This window comes from Ambystoma mexicanum, chromosome 1q, assembly GCF_040938575.1.
Source record: "Ambystoma mexicanum isolate Mex_15411 chromosome 1q, UKY_AmexF1_1, whole genome shotgun sequence".
NCBI classification, from domain to species: domain Eukaryota; kingdom Metazoa; phylum Chordata; class Amphibia; order Caudata; family Ambystomatidae; genus Ambystoma; species Ambystoma mexicanum.
Window position 1 is genome coordinate 264952238 of NC_090922.1, and position 19434 is coordinate 264971671.

Consider the following 19434-nt stretch of genomic DNA (forward strand, 5'->3'; position numbering starts at 1 on the left):
GCAACAGGTCAACTTGGGCCTGAAACGCCATTGGAGAATTGAGATCCCACATATAGACCCAACTGGCAAGCTACGGCAACACTTGTGTCTCCACAATGAATTGAAACATATTGAATTGAGTTGAATCATATCAGATCAAGCCACAGGTTTGAAAGGACATGGGGAACAAGTATGATTTTAGTTGCTTCTTGAAGGTTGGGAACTTGCTTAGCTTCTTAAGCTGTATAGGTTGAAGATTCCATAAATCTCAGGGGCAAGATTGGGAAAGGCTTGCCCAACACAGCACTCTTTCCGGAAACTTGGCGTGACCTCAAGTTAGACCACCCACTCCAGTGACAGAGCTTCCTTGTATTATGGACAGGACCGATATCATACCAAGCATATTACAATCTCTGATTTATCTCTTATGAAGAACATATCTGAAGGTCTGTAGCTGACAGAGAGCTTTTGTATCTGCCTCCTGCTAATTGGAACAAGAGGAAGCATCCCTGCAAAACATCTCTTCACTAATCAGGTTAGAGGACAAGCTCTGCAGGTGTCACCTCCCTCTAAGTGCCACTTGATGGCAAATGGGAAGGCAAGCCTTATTTGCAATGTCTGTGATTGTCTGTGCCATAGAGGGCACACCAATGTCTACCATTGAGTACCCACTGCATTGTTCAAAGTGCAGTGACAGCCAGTGCCCTGACCCTCACCCCCTTACCATGCCCACATTTAAAGAATGTGGCATTTGCAGAATCTGCATATGGTTTGGCAGGAGCAAAGGCACTACTAAAGAGCTCAGTCGTCATTGTCTCCTGAGTAGTGTCATGATTAGGAACTCAGGCTTGGCTCTGTGAATAATTCTATAAAACCGGCCATACACAGGAAGGATGACCTCCCTCCCAGAGTGGAGTTTCTGAATCTAGGCAGATGACAGCAATTACTATTGGCCAATTCAAATGTTCTTCCAGGTATCTACTAGCTGATTGGTACCTTAAGGCACTGGGAGCGGCACCCAAGAGACACCAGAAGACCAATCACAAAGTCTGAAAAAGCCTGTTGTGAATTATAACCAGTGCAGAGGGTGCACACCCTGTGACATGAGTAAAACATTTCACAAGTCTACAGCCTTATTTGGGAATAGATTTTTATTAAAGATTTCAATATGAAAGAAAATAAAACAAATTCTTTATGGCAGTTAATATACACGACCTTAAGGATAAAACGATAGTAAGCAGATGTGGGCTATATTTAACAGAGATAAACTCCCACAGGCTGCAAATTGCATTGCCGCTAATATTTGGGAGCCCTATATAGGTGATAAATTCAGTGATAAATCGCCTTTCCATCTGATCCATCATCGAGGCTTGTTGAATCTTAAGTTTGACAAAGACGACCTACTTGTAATAATCAAGAAGCTTAAGCAATCTAGAGCACCAGGCCCTGATGACGTCTTAAATATGGTCATGAAAGCAAATCCTGACCTATGGGCGGAAATTCTATCAACTTTATTTGAGCAGATTGCCTCCTCGGTCAGAGCCCTGGGTCTTGGAAACAGGCCACTTCATCTGAGTATTTAAGTCCGGGAAAATTGATGATCCCCGAAAATATAGAATATTATCGTTATCAGATGGGCCCATTAAAATATTTACTTCTTGCCTACTCTGTAATATTGAGAAATGGATTATGTACAATCAGGTCCCGAGTTATAACCAAACAGGTTTCCAGAAGGGGCTTTCCTCCACCCATAATATATTTGTTGTTAATTCGTCACTCCAACAAGCTAAATCTAAATCTTCTTTGCCATTATTCATCCTTTTTGTTGATTTCGCGTCAGCATTCGACACAGTTAACTGCTCGAAGCTATGGGAAAAATGTAATAATCTAAAGATGCCTAGCCATATGCGTGCCAGCTGCTGCATGAGAATAACATGGTGAACTATCTGACCTTATATAGATTGGAAGGGGAGGAAAGCAGGGGTGCGTCCTTGCCCCTGTTTTGTTTAATTTATTCCTATCTGATTTCTGAGAGTGCGTGGCTATTTCCCATAACTTCCTGCCAAAATTGGGGGACATTATATTTTTGTATACCTTGCCTACGCCGACGATTTGGCTATCTTCGATACTGCATATGTAGGTCTCTGTAGAAGTGCTGCCGCAGTTACAGAGTATGCGAAGCAAAATGATCTGTTGATTAACTTTAACAAATCCAAATTCATGAGGTTTGGTAAAGTAAAGAAAGATAGACTTACCATCTCGACAATGGAGGGCAACGTGAATCGGGTATATAGCTACTGCTATTTGAGGTATGACATAGAGTCACAACATAGAGAATTATCTCTTTATAAAAGGCGCAATACCAAGGAAGTAGATATTATGCTCTCCAACAAGAAATGTGTCAAGAGTGGTGTAGGATATAGTATTATATGTATAGTGACACTACATTTTCAGAAATTGATTGCTAGTATTGCCTATGTGCTTAAATGCTCCTATTCGGGCAGTGAACAGAGGGCACATACCTTAGAAGACTATATCTGGTGCCACATTTTGGGTCTATCCAAGGCTACCCCCATACAATCGATTAGAATATAGCTTGGTTTAATTTCCCTTACACAGTGGTGCGAATCAACCGAGGAAACATACGCATAGCAATGATGTGTGCCGATAGGCATAATGTGCTACAAGTGTTGAGAGATGAACTGCTTAAGGGGTCCAACCTTGCCTTGCAGGAATTTAAAGCTATTATCAATGGTCTTTTCACAAAAATCTCTTGGATCCCGAATTGGAATTTAGGATTGGCGGTAATCCTGGGGTCCTTTAAAAAGAAAGCATTTTTATGGGACTGATCCCAGAATCACAATGATGTTGTGAAGCTGTCATCTGGGAGCACCTTTGCTAAACTATATTTCCCTTGCCATAAAGCATATACGTACATATATCAGTTCCCTAGTCCTTCTCTGAAGCGTGTTTTTATGCTTATGAGATTGAATAAGCTACCAGTTATGGCTGTTTAGGGTGCCTGTTTGCATATATCGAGGAAGGAGAGAAGGTGCTGTCTGTGTGGTGATACTGATGAAATTGAATCACTCCCTCATGTGCTCACCTTCTGTAGAACTATGACAAAACATGTTGTGAGACATTACATGCATTTAGCAGAAGCTTTACATGAGATGCAGAGTGAATTGTTCTGGGTCAATGGTCTATCAGGATGCAGTTTATCATGATCCATTGCATTAATTCGAGTGGCTCGCTTTCGAGCAGGAACTTGTTAACTCTTTAAACAAAGTGTAGGCTCTTTTTAAACATGGAACTAGTCACCTAACGATGTTTAATCACATTTTAACGATTGTGTTGTCGATGTATAATGTAAGGTGATTATTTGTTGAAATCGTTTGACTTATGTAATGTACATAAAGATGTCTGAGTGGTGTATAAATGTTATTTGTAACTAGTGCAAAATCCTGTGCACACGGGCCAAAGTTGTGTTGGGTGCCGGTTTCCCATCATTGTTGTTGTTAAATTTCTGCTGAGCGGCTTAATCAAATGAATTTCTGTTTATATGTTTTTTTTAAATGTATATATTTTCTTAGTGTATGCAACTTGAAGTATGCTGTCAAAGTGGTATCCCTGTCTTGAGCCTTTTCTGCAACTAATTGTATGTTATTGTTGAAATACACATTTTATTCACCTGGGAGATGAACTTGAAGTCTTATTATTGTATGTGTAAGGCAACAGCTCCCTCTAGCAGTGATATCAGGTGAAGCGAGCAGTCTCTACTGCACAACTTGAAGTCTTATTGTTCTATGCGTAAGGGAGCAGCTACCTCTAGCAGTGGTAACAGGCAAAGCGGGCACATGAAGGCTTCAGACAAACATGCATCTGGCCTTTTATTATATAGTATGATGTTATGTGACTTAAGATTCCTTTTTTATCTGTGGTGAAGTGATATGTGAATAGTTCTAAATGAACTGTACCACAATAAAAATAAAAGTACATTCTATTTTCGACACATTTCTCCACCCCCACCCTCATTCTTCCAACCCAAGAAATACTGTGAATCATAACCTTGCTATGGATTTTATTTCCGTAAGTGTCAGTAGCTCATTCACCTTTTAGAGTGTCTTTTTAGGCCAGCCTTTTAGTCCCTCTATCGCGGTTTACTCAGTCACCTCTTGCCTATCCATTTCCCAAAAAGGAGTTGAAGGTGTGCATGATAGTTGGCTGGCCTTTGGTACCTCTAGCTTGGATACTTTCATAGACTTGCACCTGTACCATGTCAGCCACCCATTTGCTGTGCAGACCCTCTACTCCCATCGTTAATTGCCTCAAGAAAATCCTTCTTACATTTATGAGGGTGACATTATGTCACCCATGGCACTTATTCAGCATATCAGCATATTTGGTTGTACATATACAAGCATGTTGTTCTTTGCCCAATTTGTTAAGGGTACATTTGTTCATTTAATCCTAATCTGATGAAAGCCTCCACACCACAAGGACCTTATTGAGCACCTCTCACTCAGATCAATCAAGCAACCGCACACCAAATCCATCCACCACCATGCATCATCCGGTCTAGATTTTGCAGTCACTGAAAGGCTTTCATCTGAACTAAGTTGCATATTCCCAAAATTCGCTCTCACGCTCCCTACTACTACAACCACATAACCTCCCTTTCATGTTTTCCCTTCTGAATTGGTTGATCTATTGGGGTAATCACCATTTTCTATTCCCCAACCCTCTACTTACTATCCACACTAAGGCTTAACAGCACCCTGGCAAGGTCACAATAAGCGACCACTTGGATTAGGTTGGGTGCCGGAAGAACACTACAGTGGTGATCTTCAGAGTATAAATATTGAACAACAAAACATAACTTTGAATCAGAGATTCTAATGAATTTGTGTTGATAGTTCTTTATGTCTTCACTACAGTGGATATTTTCAAGCCTTGACCATTCTTGATGTTCTTCTGCGGGTATAAATGTGTCTTGTATTACAGAGCAATGGATTTCGTTGCCTTCGCAGATAAGTGAGTATGCTAGGTAGTTTGACCTAGCTGTTGGCTCTGTTTATGCTTTTGGTTAGGGCCACCGGCCTTGTGTTTAAGTTAGATTCAATGTCACTTGCAGTCTGATGGCTTTACATGTAAATGTATCTGCCCTAGATGGCTGCGCAATGCATATTTATTTAGTGTCTTCATGTATCTCATTTATTTAATGTCCCATTATTTTCTTCGTGTATATCGACATCTTTTATTTTCCGATTCAGACCTCGCCCCATGCTTGCTCCAAGTACGTCTTCGGTCTCCATCATCTCCAGCTATGAGCGATCATCTGCTGTAGCTTCCAGATGATATGTTCACTTCCTGGTTAGACCACAGATTTGTTTTTCTCTGATATTCTCTTCTCTCTCTGCTGGACATTGTCTGCTTCTCACATTTGCCCTCTAGAGTGGATATTATTTTCAATTTGTCCCACTCGTGCCACTCTTCTTTCAATTTAACATTTAGCAAGACAAGTGAATAGGGCTTGATTTCTCTTACTCTTGAGATCTAAAGCTTTTTCTTGGACGAGTTGAGTTTTCTATGCTCCTCTTGGGGATTGGGATTACATGTCCTGGTAAAATCAGGATTTTGGTACGCTCCACCTGATTTCTTTTTCTCAATAAGGCCGGCTCATTTATATTACATTGTATGCCATGTCAGTAATCTAATAATGAAAAGTCCATGTTTAACCTATGGAATTTTTATACACGTGTATAATTAATGGATTCCTATGGAATCTGCCCCGAATTAGCACCTGCTCAAGAGCAGACGGATTCCATAGTAATCCATTAGGAACCGCTGTCTTCAGAGCATGATTGTAAGGTGGTGTTTACTTTTTTACAAGACAGGCATGTTAAAGTAAAGAGTAGAGGCGGTTTCACCTGGTTTCCTTCTTTACTTACTTTTGTACCTGTCCTTGCAAACTTAGAAAATTGCATGCAGCGACCCAACAGCACATAAGTGCTAACATTGGTGCTCCCCTGCATGCTGTTTGCTTTTGATTTAAAATGACCCCCTTTGGCTTTTCTCTTGGTGACATTGGGGAGATAGCCAGATGCCCTATATAATTTTAAACCGGAGTCTGAGGTGTGCTTTTGTAAAGTCACTCTGAAGGATGTGCCTCGGGATTTTCACGTTAATGGCTTTATACTCTGAGCTTTTGCTGCCTTCTGGGAATCCAAACACCTCTACCTTATTCCTCTGTCCTTGAGTTCACAATCATCTGGATTTTCAGACAAAATATCAATTTCCTTGACACCAGAACCCTGTTAAGCATCCACTGGTGACACGCTTACCCATTCTTGAAGGTAGAAGCCACATCTTGACTCTCATTTCCTGAATTACGGAATCAAGTGGATACACATCTGATGCTACTGTATTGATGAGCATTCATGCTTTTTCTTCTTCTGATGAGGATGTCTTTCGTATTCTCTGATATGTGTGTTGGCCCCCAGGGGCCTACATATGCTACACGGATGGAGATACACTATGATCTCAACTTCTGGTCAGGGAGAGTTTTTCTCAACTCTTTGAAGGGTTGCCACGTTTAGGCTACAATCAGAGGAAGTTCGGCTTCATTTAGTTTATTTTTCTTGTAGTTATTTGTTCCCACTTTAAAGTAGATTATTTTATATCCTTGTATTTTGTATTTATGGCCTTTCCACATGGTCGTATCCCTTTTCTCTGTTAATAGCCCATCCTTACTCAACAACATGCCCCTATCACTAGTGTGGGCACAGGTTTAGGTTGTGCCATTCTAGACCTCAGGGCCCCCCACTGTGTCCAGCTCAGGCAGGAGGAGGATTCGCCATTTACTCTTGAGTCGCTGCACTGCTCCACCAATCCGACAGAACCTTTCATTCCACATGCTTCTTTCTTCTTCCCGCCTCTCCTTTCCTTTGCAGGTTAACACATGTTGACAGACTGCCTCTTTGCTTCTTTCTTGCAGTTCCCTATCTTTCATTTTTCTTTTTCGTTCACTGGTTGTTTATTTTTCTTGTTTCCTCTCTTTGTTTGTCCCATCAACACTCACTTGTCCATCATCCTCCCCCTTTAATTCATTTTCACTAGCTCGCCATTATCACGGCTCGTTCTCTTTTCTGTTTATCTTTCTTCCTGTACCTCCTGCGTCACATTCTTCTCTCTTTTCCCGTCCCCTCGCTGTATCTCTTTGTCTGGAGGATTTTCTGGATCTCCTTCTTCTTCGTTGTTCCCATTGGCTGTTGCAAACCTGCGTCACACGAGCTTGCCCATCACCTTCCGCCTTGGGCCATGCAAGAGCAGTCTAATGGCTTTCTCTGAGAGATGTGAAATTCTAGCACAAGTCAAGTTGCTGTGCCTGGCTTGACGGGATGACCAGAGCAGAAAACATGCCTAGATCAGTGTAGTGGTATACATTGTGCAATTCACATGCTAGAAACTGCAAGTGAGACACGTGCATGTGTGTAATTGATAGCCATCAAGCTCACTCTTATCTGAGCATTTAGAAACAGAAGTGTTATCGCTTGTAAAAGGAAATGTGCTCTTACCGTTTCACTTTCCCACTTTTGACAATGAAAAGCACAACTCGCGTGCACCTCCAAGTTGGGTTCAAATGTCATGAGGTATAATAATTTCTGAGGCTAGTATGCACTATTTCAAGGGGAAACAGAGCCTGCAATGCACCCAAGAGCACCTCTACATCCAGATATTCTGCTCACATTGTGTAGACACAAATACGCAATATGGTGGCACACCCTTTTCACCCCCTTCCTTCCTTTGCCTCTGCTTCCTCCTCTCATTTTGCTGCATCTAGTTGTCCATGGTCTATTCTTTCACCCCCACCCCACACACACATGCATGGACCAGTTTGTGTGTGTCCTGGCCTTGCTGCACTCTTATAGTCGGTTGCAGGTACTTCCTGCGTCACGTCCCCCTCGCATGTGACCGACTATCCCTTCCACAAGCCTCCCCTCATGATAACGTCCATAGCCCAGCTTCTCTCTTGCTCACCGGGCCTCCCTCTGTGTTTCTTTCTGCCTTTCCCGAATTCCCACTCTCAGTCAAGAATGTACTTACCGCTTGGTTTCCACTGCTGCTGTGGCGCCCCCTTCCTTCCTATCTCGGTATCGTCTTCTTTCTCTTGTACAAGGGCAGAGGTCTGCTGCAACCTTTAGTTCGCCAGAAGTTTTGGACTACGAATCCCGTCAAGTGTAGCCAGCATAGTCAATGGTGAGGGATAATGGGAATCGCAGTTGAAAACATCTACAGCAGGGGTGCACAACTGATTTTGACAGAGGGCCAAAAGTACCTTACATGAGGGCTATATTGGGCCGAAAAGTAAATGTGGGCGGGGCGGTAGGCGGGGCATGGCAGGAGGCTTTTTAAACCCCCAATTTGTATTAAACACATGGAAAAAGAATGTTTTTGATGGGTAACGATTTTTATTTGCATTTCAAACTTACATTTTGTACTACACATTTTCCATTGTTATAATTTATTTCTATTTAGTTATTGTATCTCGTCTGTTTAATTAACGTATATATATTTTATTGACCCTAGATTGGACATTCTGTTATTTTGGACTGCTTTAGTTTGCTGTTTGGGTTGCCCAAGAGGAGTATGGCCTTCGTTGAGTCAGGTTTCCATAAAAAGCAAAGGATGTACAACTCCTAATTGTGCCTGTTTTAGCTTTATTATTGGGTTCACTCTTGGAGTGCAACACTATGCCCCATGGCTCCCACCCCCAACCAAACACTATGCCCCATGGCCCCCTTGCCCCCAACCAAACACTATGCCCCATGGCTCCCTCAACCCCCAACCAAACACTATGCCCCATGGCCCCCACCCCTCAACCAAACACTATGCCCCATGGCCCCCTCAGCTCCAACCAAACACTATGCCCCATGCCCATGTCCCCCACCCCCAACCAAACACTATGCCCCATGGCCCCCTCACCCCCAACCAAACACTATGCCCCATGACCCCTTACCCCCAACCAAACACTATGCCCCATGGCTCCCTCAACCCCCAACCAAACACTATGCTCCATGGCCCCACCCCTCAACCAAACACTATGCCCCATGGCCCCCTCAGCCCCAACCAAACACTATGCCCTATGCCCATGTCCCCCACCCCCAACCAAACACTATGCCCCATGGCCCCCTCAGCCCCAACCAAACACTATGCCCCATGCCCATGTCCCCCACCCCCAACCAAACACTATGCCCCATGGCCCCCTCAGCCCCAACCAAACACTATGCCCCATGGCCCCCTCAACCCCCAACCAAACACTATGCCCCATGGCTCCCTCAACCCCCAACCAAACACTATGCCCCATGGCTCCCTCAACCCCCAACCAAACACTATGCCCCATGGTCCCCTCAGCCCCAACCAAACACTATGCCCCATGGCCCCCTCAACCCCCAACCAAACACTATGCCCCATGGCTCCCTCAACCCCCAACCAAACACTATGCCCCATGGCTCCCTCAACCCCCAACCAAACACTATGCCCCATGGCTCCCTCAACCCCCAACCAAACACTATGCCCCATGGCTCCCTCAACCCCCAACCAAACACTATGCCCCATGGCCCCCTCAGCCCCAACCAAACACTATGCCCCATGGCTCCCTCGACAGAGACACAAGGTGCAGATCCCTGTAATGGTACCTTTTCTTCTATTTCTGTAGCCCAACTACCCACGTTTTTCTATTGCATCTAATGCATTTTTATCTGACCGGTTTCCCCCATTGGCCACTCCCCGGGAGGCCCATGGCTGTGTGTTTAGTAGCCTCCTTTGCCACTCCTTTTGCTCTCTAGTTCTCGGCCTCTCAGTTTTATGGTTCCGGTACGTCTTAAACTGCCCTTACTATGGATTTACACTTTGGACACTTTCATGCTTTACTCCCCCAAACCTTTTTGTGTATTTATTTGTATTCTCAAATTCTACTATTTACAGCCTTGTTATCCGTCATTGTTCCCTTGAGTGTGTTTTTTTAATTAATCTTTTGTAACGCTCTAAGTACTGGCGACCAGTCTCTAAGCGGCCCTTTCTTTTGTGCTACGGTCGCCACCCCATTTAATTACTAATTTATAGGTCCCCTCTTGTCCTATAATTCTGCTTCACACTATACATATCGTCATAATTTACATCAAAAATGTTTTTTTTAATTAAAATTACCTTGGCTAATTCAACCTTCAATCATGCATTGCCAAAAAACAGGCAACCTCTGGCGAAAGTCACTGGTTTGTTGTTGATAACTTGGCCATTTGTTATCTACTGTATTTGTTGAGCACTTAACTTCACAGTGTCAGTAGCATACGCTGGTACGTGTTACAATCCTGGAGTCCATGAGCCGGGCCGTTTATGCCTAGCGGGCAGCAAAACGCACAGGTGTGCTTGGCACTGGTTGGTGGCACTTGCACGTACTCCAAACATGTGTGTCTGATGCTTGGCTAAAGGTTGGATCTTAAGGGCTCCTGCGGCATGGTATTGCAAAGTGAATTCCATCCAGCAGTGATCCAGGTGCCCGGTTTGGGGTGGGCTCAGGGAACATCACAGAGGGATTTCTTGGGTTGCATATAGAGTCCCTTTGGAAGGTCCCCCATAACTTGTCTGTGCTTGTCCCTCAAGGTACCCCGTGATCCTTTCCATCGAACAGCACTGCTGCGTCGACCAGCAGCGGCACATGGCGAGGGTGTTCAGGGAGGTGTTGGGGGACATGTTGCTGACGAAGCCCGTGGAAGCCAGCGCCGACCAACTACCTTCGCCCACTCAGCTTAAGGGGAAGATCATTATAAAGGTAGGTGCATCCGCCAGTCATGGAACCTAGAGCGCCCTTCCAAAGAAAAACATGGCCGCACTTCTTGTAGTGAGCTCAGCCCCAAATGGAATGTTCCAGAATGCAGCTTGATAGTTTAATTGTCTCAGGCACCAATGAAAAAGTGGCCCAAGGTTGCAAATGGCAATTCATTCCTTTTGTGACAGACCGTTTAAGTGGTAACCAACGGTGAGTTTTTTGATAAAATGTGATGCAAATTGTGCATTTTAAAAAATATGTATTCAGTAACACTGGTCAAAACTACTAGCTGCATGGTGCAGTAACTTATCAAACTGGTTTGCCAAAAGAACTGGCCCACACTAGCATTTTGCATTTTTGGGTTGGGCATTCCCTATAGGCCAGTCAGACCCTGCAAAGAGATATAGTTTGATGTTTAAGTCATTGAAAAAAATCAATATCCGTTAACATATTTCAACTGGTTGTTTATGTAACGCTTCACTAAGTAATGTCTCAAAACGCTATAATGATTGGTGTTACGATTATCCAACTCAATAGCACTTATCGTATCCACCTGGGAAGGATGAAAGGCTGAGTGCATCCATCCACCCGCACGCAGGGTTCTAGAGCGTTCTAGATTACTCGACAAAGCTGCCTTGCTGGATACTGATTACAAGTAGTTGTTTAGCTTAAACGTTCACGCAACATTAACCCTGAAAGGCTCAGTTTTCTTCTGACATAAGAAACATCCAGTGATGCTGAGTGAAGATTTGCTAAAATGTAGACGGCCTGTAGACACATAGGTAAATTATATGCGACTGGCCAATGTTTACTAATAGAAAAGTTAAAGAGTTAATTCTGGTGCATAAGCTTATTGTAAAATGCCACGCGTATTAATTTTTCTTTTCTGGCGATCAAGTACAATAAAGTGTGTTTTGCATGTGTTATTGTGCGCCACCTACAGGTCGTGTTGTGCACTCACATTGCACATCGTAGGGGCTGCGACATTAGGAAGTGTTTCTCATTGTGCAGAAGTTTCACTGCGTGTTTTCCACTCGGGAGGTCTGATAACGGGTTCCCTGCCTGCGCCACTGACCTAGTATTAGGCGCAGTGCTGCCCATTTTCCTTCTGCCATGAAGTAAAGAGCATGTATACAACTTAAATGTATTTGTTTACGTTCTGCGAGCTAGCATGGCAGTGGAGGGGCACAGAGTGGAATTACCGCTTCCGCCATGCATTACCGCCAGGGTATGATTTTGATACTGACGGCAATGCATTGGATTCCCGTGAAACACCTCTGCTTCACCACCTGCAGAAAGCAGGCAGATTCCATGAGAATCCATTGTAAATGCCTCCTGCCATGCAGCAATTACACACTTTGCAATCTGAACTGCAACAAAGGAGTACTTATGCGATGGTCTGTTGGACACCTTTCTGCATAGCACTGGAGCACAACATTCTGAATGGGGCACAGCACTAGGGCCAGGAGACTGCGGGAATGGTCTCCGGGACCTGCTTCTCTCCTCCATACGGTCTATATCCTGCTATACACTGTGCACTCTTCTGTTGTAACTCCTTTCACTTCTGTACTTTTTTCCTTTTACTCATAGGGCCTCATTACGACCCTGGCGGTACGGGGTAAACGGCGCCGTAAAAGGTGTCGGCGCCGTTTACCCCATACCACCTCATTACGAGGTCTCCTGCCGGGACCCAGGAAGCAACGCCTGGTCAATCCAGGCGTGCTTACCGGGTCCCGCGAGGGGAAGAGGGAGCAAACAACGGGCCAACCCGTAATGGCCGTTGTTTGCTCCCTCCCCCATTCCCATTCAGCCCTCTGGGGGCTGAAATGGGAATGGGGAAGGACCGGGTCCAGGTCCTTGGAGGGAGGAATTACCGGGCCTTCCGGACTCGGAATGGCCCGGTCATTCCTCATTCTGAGGACCCGGACGCGATTTCGGCAGCGGCATGGCTACCGCCGAGGTCGTAATGAGGCCCATAGACATTGATGCCTCTCCAGCCCATCCTATATACTGCGGTGTCCTTCCTTTCACTTCCATTCTTCACTCCCCTAACACACATTTCCTTTCACTTATACTCTTCCCAGCGTCACGCATTTCATCCACCGTACTCCTTTATGTCTTAGGTGATATATGTTCTTTTGCTTTCCTCTGCTGCGGTTCCTCTCTCTACCATCACGCATTTACTTTCACTTCTGTTCGCTCCCTTCGGTTCATCACACATTTCTCTCCCAATAAACATGTTTGTGTACAGTGGTATAGGTATAACACAAAAAGTAGTGGAACTGTTTCCCCAGCATAGGGAAGGCTGGAGGGGAAGGAGGGAAGCAACACATCCGCTGTGGGGGTGGAGGAGGTACGGGTGGATGGCCAAGAAGTTGGGAGGGGCCAAATAAGGGTGTCCCCCGCAATTCTTTTTATTTTGTTCTCTTCAATCAAAACAGATTTTCCTTTAGATGTAAATGCTATGAGGGCTTTGTGGGGTTTTCCACCTGGACATTTTAGATACAGCTTCCATTGTCATCCCTGATCTGACATTGTATAATGTTTACAACACTTCCACACGCTTTAAATTGATAATTGTTTATATATAAAGAAAATGAGTGGTACAGTGACCGCTATGCTTTACAGAAATGTAAATTAGAGGGGAAAAAAGAAGTCCGGACATTTTATCACAGCACAATAAATAATTCATGAAATTAGCCTCCATCCACTTTATTTATTTTTTATTTATTTATTTATAACATTTATGTAACACCCAGACCTTGGGGTACCACAGCGTTTGGTACAATTACCAGAGTTCTGAGGTACATTTGATCCAAGCATTAATCGTATTTGTCAAAAAGCCAGGTTTTTACAAGCTTTTCGAAGGCAAATTGAGATTACTCATTTAAGATGGTAGCCGGAAGACAGTGTTGTTTGAGATGTTGATAAAGGCGATGTTGATGTTGATGTTGATAAAGATGCCAAATTGGTCATGGGGTGGTTGTGTTTATATGAACAATAACACTTGCTCCAACAAAAAACACAAATGGTGTCAAACAATAATGCCGAAAGGATACAGCGATACAGGAACTAGTTCCTGCAGTTGGCCAGTGCTTGAAGTAGGAGCACAATATGTACATGTGATGAAGGTGAGCGTCATTGCATGAGCAAAAAACATCCCAAAATGGCCTTCTTTCAGTGAAACAAGTTCTTCCTGCAATCCCTTGTCATGATGCCTACCCCCGGGGACCCAGACTAAGTCCAGCAACCCCGGAAGCAGGCATCAAGTTATCCTAAGCAAGCCCAACAACCCCTGCTAGGGGCTATTTGAGTCCAGTCCCGGCGTCTATGGCACCAGGCTCATGTGGAGAGTCAGTCCTGGTGCCATAGGCGCCAGGCTCATAGATTAAAACTTACCTGATGCAGACCATGCTGCAAACTTACCTGAAGCAGACCATGCTGCAAGAGCTCCAAGCCAAAAGAGGCTTGGGAGGGACTACTTTACTTAGGGACTATTTTTTACTCTGGCGGGGCTGGGGAGGAATACTTACCTGGGACTACTTTGGTGGCTATTTAAACCACGCCCGAAGAGCAGCACACGCTTTGCGTTATTCTGCATCCAGCAGCGTAACGCTCACTGTGCCTGCAAGTCTGCATCCAGCCTTCTGCCACACCCGCCTCGAGTTTGGAGCTCCTAGAAAAAGGGAGAAAGAAGGAGAAAAGGTTAGAACAAGAGCAATACCTTTGATCCTTACCTGAATTCCCGATCCATCGCGCCTTCGAGCTGGAAGAAAGAAGCTATTTATGTGCGTCGCCTCGCCTGCTGCAGCACCGCGCTGAACTCACCGGCCTTCGCAGCATATTCACATTCCACCGCATCCTCCTGCATGTTCCCGCCGCACTCCGGCACCTAAGGAGAAGACAAGAACAGCAAGGTGAGCCAAGGGAATACACAGAGGAATATTAGTTACCCCCCCATAGACTTACCTGATTTTACCACCGGGGGTACTATTCCTCTTCACTGGTCGACGCAGCTTCCACTGCATCTTCGCCGAACCCCGGCCCCTAAGGGGAAACAAAAGGACAGCAAGGTGAAACAAAGGGACTAACAAGGGGAACCCTCCTCACCACAATAGACTTACCTGATTTTACCGCCGTAGGTATTATTCCCCGAGACTTCATACTTTCTCTCAGCGCCTGAATAAGGGAGAAAGCAACAGGTTACATATTGACATTATTTTATCGAACTGTGTTGGAAAATACAAATCCTTACCAGAATACTACCGGTTGCCACGAGGAACTCTTCATTAGGGTCAAGCTGCAACCTGCAAGGAATCGGACAAGAGTGAAAGTCAGGCATTTGAACTCTTACGAACTTTATACTTACGGCGTCTTGCCGGGAATCTCGGAGTCAATATTGTTCTGGAACTCACCAATTCCTTCGAGCCAGTGAAGCAACTGGTTATCAACGCACCCCTGCGCTCAATGCAGGATGGAGAGCTCATCTTTTCAAACCATCAGGTGAGACTATAAGAGGGGACATCAAAGGTGATCTGTGGGGAGAACAGCGGGGGTGGGGGGATTTACGCTCAATTCCACGGGTGGTTAATTCCCTTTCTCCATTTACAGAAGAATATTCCTACGGGCCAAGCAAACGAAGTTAGGTGGGCCAGTCCAGTCCGTCATCTCGGCCCTACGCGTCACATTGGTGGAGACCGCAGCTGTCCAGTTCCGATCGATGCCTCTGTGGGAGCCAGGTGAGCGTAACATCCCCTCCCCATCCAAGACAGAGCTAGGAAACATCACTTGAAAATGTGTTCTGCATTATTTACTACTTTCGAGCTCAGCAGAAAGAGAATAACAAGTGAAAATAGGAGCCATGCTTTCACTGCAAAAATAACAATTCCAGAACTGTAAAACTAGTTCTAAAAGTAGTGCCATTGTTAACAGCAAAATATAAAAGTAGTGGAACTCAGTTCCCATTAGTTCCCAATCACTTCGACCACTGGTTGGTTACATGTATTCTTTCTACTCTCATTATAGGCATTTTCTTTCGCAAATATTTCCTTTTCTCTCCCAACCTACCGTGTCTTTTACTTCCATTTTCCATTTTCCAATTCCTAATGATTTTCCTCTCCCACAATTGCCTTTCGCTTCTATTCCGGTTGCTTCCCATTAAACCATTTCCTTTGTTATCTTTCCCCTATCTTCTATCCCTCTTGTCATGTCTCTACTTTCTGCCTTTAGCACCCCCTCTCTTGGCTAAAGGGCAGCCCCCCCTTCTCAATAAATAGTTGTTGGACATGTTCACTCGCATTTACCCTGCACTTGCCTCATCGTTGCTCTGCGAGACCATCCTATAGGTGTCCTAATACTAAATGTATGTTTCCTGGTAGGAAGTCATTTCTTTGTCTGCATCCACTGATATTTCTTTCCCACAATTCTTACAGGAAATGTAAAATGTTACCCCCCTGAGTTTGGCAGCTATATACTTCCAGGACCACATTGCCTGTCTCTGGCATTGTAGAAAAGTCATGGGGTTTAAACCCTTAAGTGCTGGATGCATATATTGTTGTCCTACATTTTACAGGCAATCATTGAAGTCCCGCCCAATCCTGCACTGAAGCTTTAATCCCAGTTTGGAACAGGAAGGCGTTCATCAATTGGGGAAGAGACAGTATTGTAAAAACGTTGCAAAAGGAAGAGGTCCCTTTGAGAGCAAAGGGGACACTTTATGTGGAGCACATACTCCGTACACTCCTTGCACAGGGAGACTTTCATAGGTTTCTGGTTGGAAACTCTCATTACGAGTTGTGAGCGCCTAAACGCAACAGTGGCACCAGTCAAGGAGCCTACCCGAGCAGTGGGTCAATCACGTATTGCCCCTCGCTCCTGAAGCCCCCAATAGATATATGTCTATTAATAAGCATTATTTCGGCAATAAGCCATAAACGTGACACAAAAAGTACGAACAGATATTAAAACATTTCATCGTCACATAGCAGATCGATCTATATATATATATTGTGATGCTGGAAATGCATTGGAGGGACAGGGCCTACCTGTCCTTGTCCTGTACTCCCTTATCATGTGTGTTCTGTGTTACTTTCTTCACAGGAGTCCACTTGGGACCCCCGGCAGTGCAGCTCTTCCTCTTTTTGGTTGTGGTGAACAGAGACCCTTGGGATACCCTTATGGCACCCATTGGTGGGGGTATAGCCCTGTACCCATAGTGTATGCTTTTGGGCACCTGTGTGTTGCCCACAGAGCAGGGTATGGACTAGTAGCAGCTTCATGCTGATGTGACAGGTGCTCTGACTATACTCCATTTTGGGATACCCAGGCCCTACCACAGGAAGGAGTGGATTCTAATAGAAGGCAGGATGGCCCCTGTCACCTGTTTTCCCAAAGTCCTGGCAAACACCGGCACTGTCCCTTCCCCTGACTGGCTGTTGGGTGGAATAACCATATATGGTATTGTGGGAAGTCCAGACCAGACTGGCTGGAGCTTTCCCAGTGACTGTATGTTGTGGGTACACCCTTGGGGTGGGACCTGTGTGAATAGAGTGTGTGACCAATATGTATACTATGTTACGGGTGTCTGGTTTCTGTGTGTGTGACACAATGAATGTGACAGCCCTGCCTGAAAGTGACATGAATGCAGTGTGGTGTGCTGAAAGGATGGGTAATTGCCCCAATCCACATTCCTTGTTATGGGTGTCAGCCTGAATGGCTGTGAGCCTGACTGGCTGTCTGCCTGCATGAATGCCCATCTGTGTGATTGGCTGACTGAGCCTGGCTCTGCCGGAGTGAATGAGGGACAGATGTTTATATCTGGGGACCTCTCACCAAATTGTTCAGAAGCTGAAGTCGAAACTTGAAGCTCATCCTTAAAGCCCAGCTGGAAGAAGAAGATTGCTGCTGCATTTCCTTCAAAGTAATCTGAAAGCTGTCAAGTCTGTCGAGGACTGATCCGAGAGAGGAACTGGCTAGGAGACCTCTTCCCGAGCTACTGGGGACCATCGTGCAAAAACTGCTGTTCTTCATCGAGGCACCTTGGATGCCAGTTCTGTGAGTCTGACATCCAGAGAAGGTGTCCGCCGAGAATCCTGAAGAGAAGCACCTGGAGATCAAGGCCATCGAAGTGCATTGACATTCACTAGGGTTCGGAAGATTTCTGTGACCGCTGGAAGCCAGTTCGTACCATGTTGCCCAGAAGCAGGGACACCTTGACGCTGTGCTGCTTGACGTCCAGAGCTGAGAAAGGTCCACTTTTCCTAAGAACATTTGACAGAGGGCTCCCTTGCCATCACGTCAACCACTTTGTCCCCCCGGAGAAAGTTGAGGTCGCCGGCTATCGAGGAAAGTCAGCCGGTGGGTTTCCCGCCACCAGAAGCCAACAAAGACATCCTGCGGACACTGACGGAGTGAAGATCCGAGGTCCAGCCCATGGTCAAGTTGTGATTGACAAAGCTATCCCGTGGTACGTGCTGAGGCTGCAGCACCGTTAGGCCAGAGGACCGTCAAACTCAACTCCTGACACCTGACGCCCTGCATCCATCACCAAGTCTTTTTTGCCTGACCCAACACTTTGCATCGAGGTTTACCAGACACCTAATCTTCAGAGGACTTCCACGATCGATCATCGAAGAGCACCGCAAAGGTTGAAGCTGCAGAATCAACGCAAGTGTTTGACTTTTCCTCATTTTCAATGTCAGTGGCTCCTGCTTTAAAGGGAGCCCATCCTCGAAGGATACCATCGACGAACCGTCAAAGAAACTCATCCACTTCAGGTACATTGGGGTGGTTGAACTTTTTAACCAAGAAGCAAGGCTTATTGAGCATTTATGGACTGGGCTTGTTAATACTGTTATTACAGGTTGCCCAGGTGGGGTGTGGGGGGGGGTCCTCATTTCAGAATTGTGCATCTATATCCATAGAAAGCATTCTGCCATTGCTTAACCATAACCTGCCTCCCTTCCTTATTTTCTATTTTGATACACCTTACTTAAAGATTTGTATGCTCTGTTCTACCTGCCAGCAGTTGATGCCTTTTAAAGGAATCCAAAGTGTGGTACCACATAATAGTGTATAGATTTGCCATCGTAGAATTAACAGAGTACAAAGTGTGTTATTGATTTATGTATATATTTCTGAACCTTATTTTTATATAAAGAACAGTGTTAGCACATAACATAGTGTGTGGACATTCCTTTGTGGGGGCTTGGTGATTCACTGTACTTAAGAACTAGCCTGCATCACCTCCTGAGAACTTAAGCCTTGGTTGCTCATCCATAGCTACCATATAGAGAAACTTGGCTGGGGTGTTCTGTGCCTCTACTCGGCCATATAGAGGGCAGAAGTACAGGTATCCCCCTCCAGTCTTTATATAAATAAAAGTGAAAGTGTATGGGTTTGTGGCTTTGTGTATACAATTCCAAACTGTTTCACCAATCTGCACTAAATGTTGCACAGCCGCCTGTTAGGACCCTCTCGAATTACGGGCTACATGACATCTGGACACCCTCCTCTTTCCCTGGATTTCAGCAAAAGTGCAAATGTGGGTGTGTGTATGTTCCTTATACATTCCACAACGTTTCACTAATCTGCACCACATTTTGCACAGTCACCTGTTAGGACCCTCT

At 45.1% G+C, this 19434-nt stretch overlaps 1 protein-coding gene across 2 annotated transcripts in view; it reads left to right on the forward strand.

Annotated features, from left to right (window-relative positions):
* PLCG2 (phospholipase C gamma 2) overlaps nt 1-19434 on the forward strand; it is a 953330-nt gene that overhangs the window by 571219 nt on the left and 362677 nt on the right. For both annotated transcript variants that reach the window (XM_069638435.1, XM_069638443.1), the window contains exon 14: nt 10642-10810. In XM_069638435.1, the coding sequence (XP_069494536.1) occupies nt 10642-10810 (169 nt within the window). The remainder of the gene's footprint in view (nt 1-10641; nt 10811-19434) is intronic.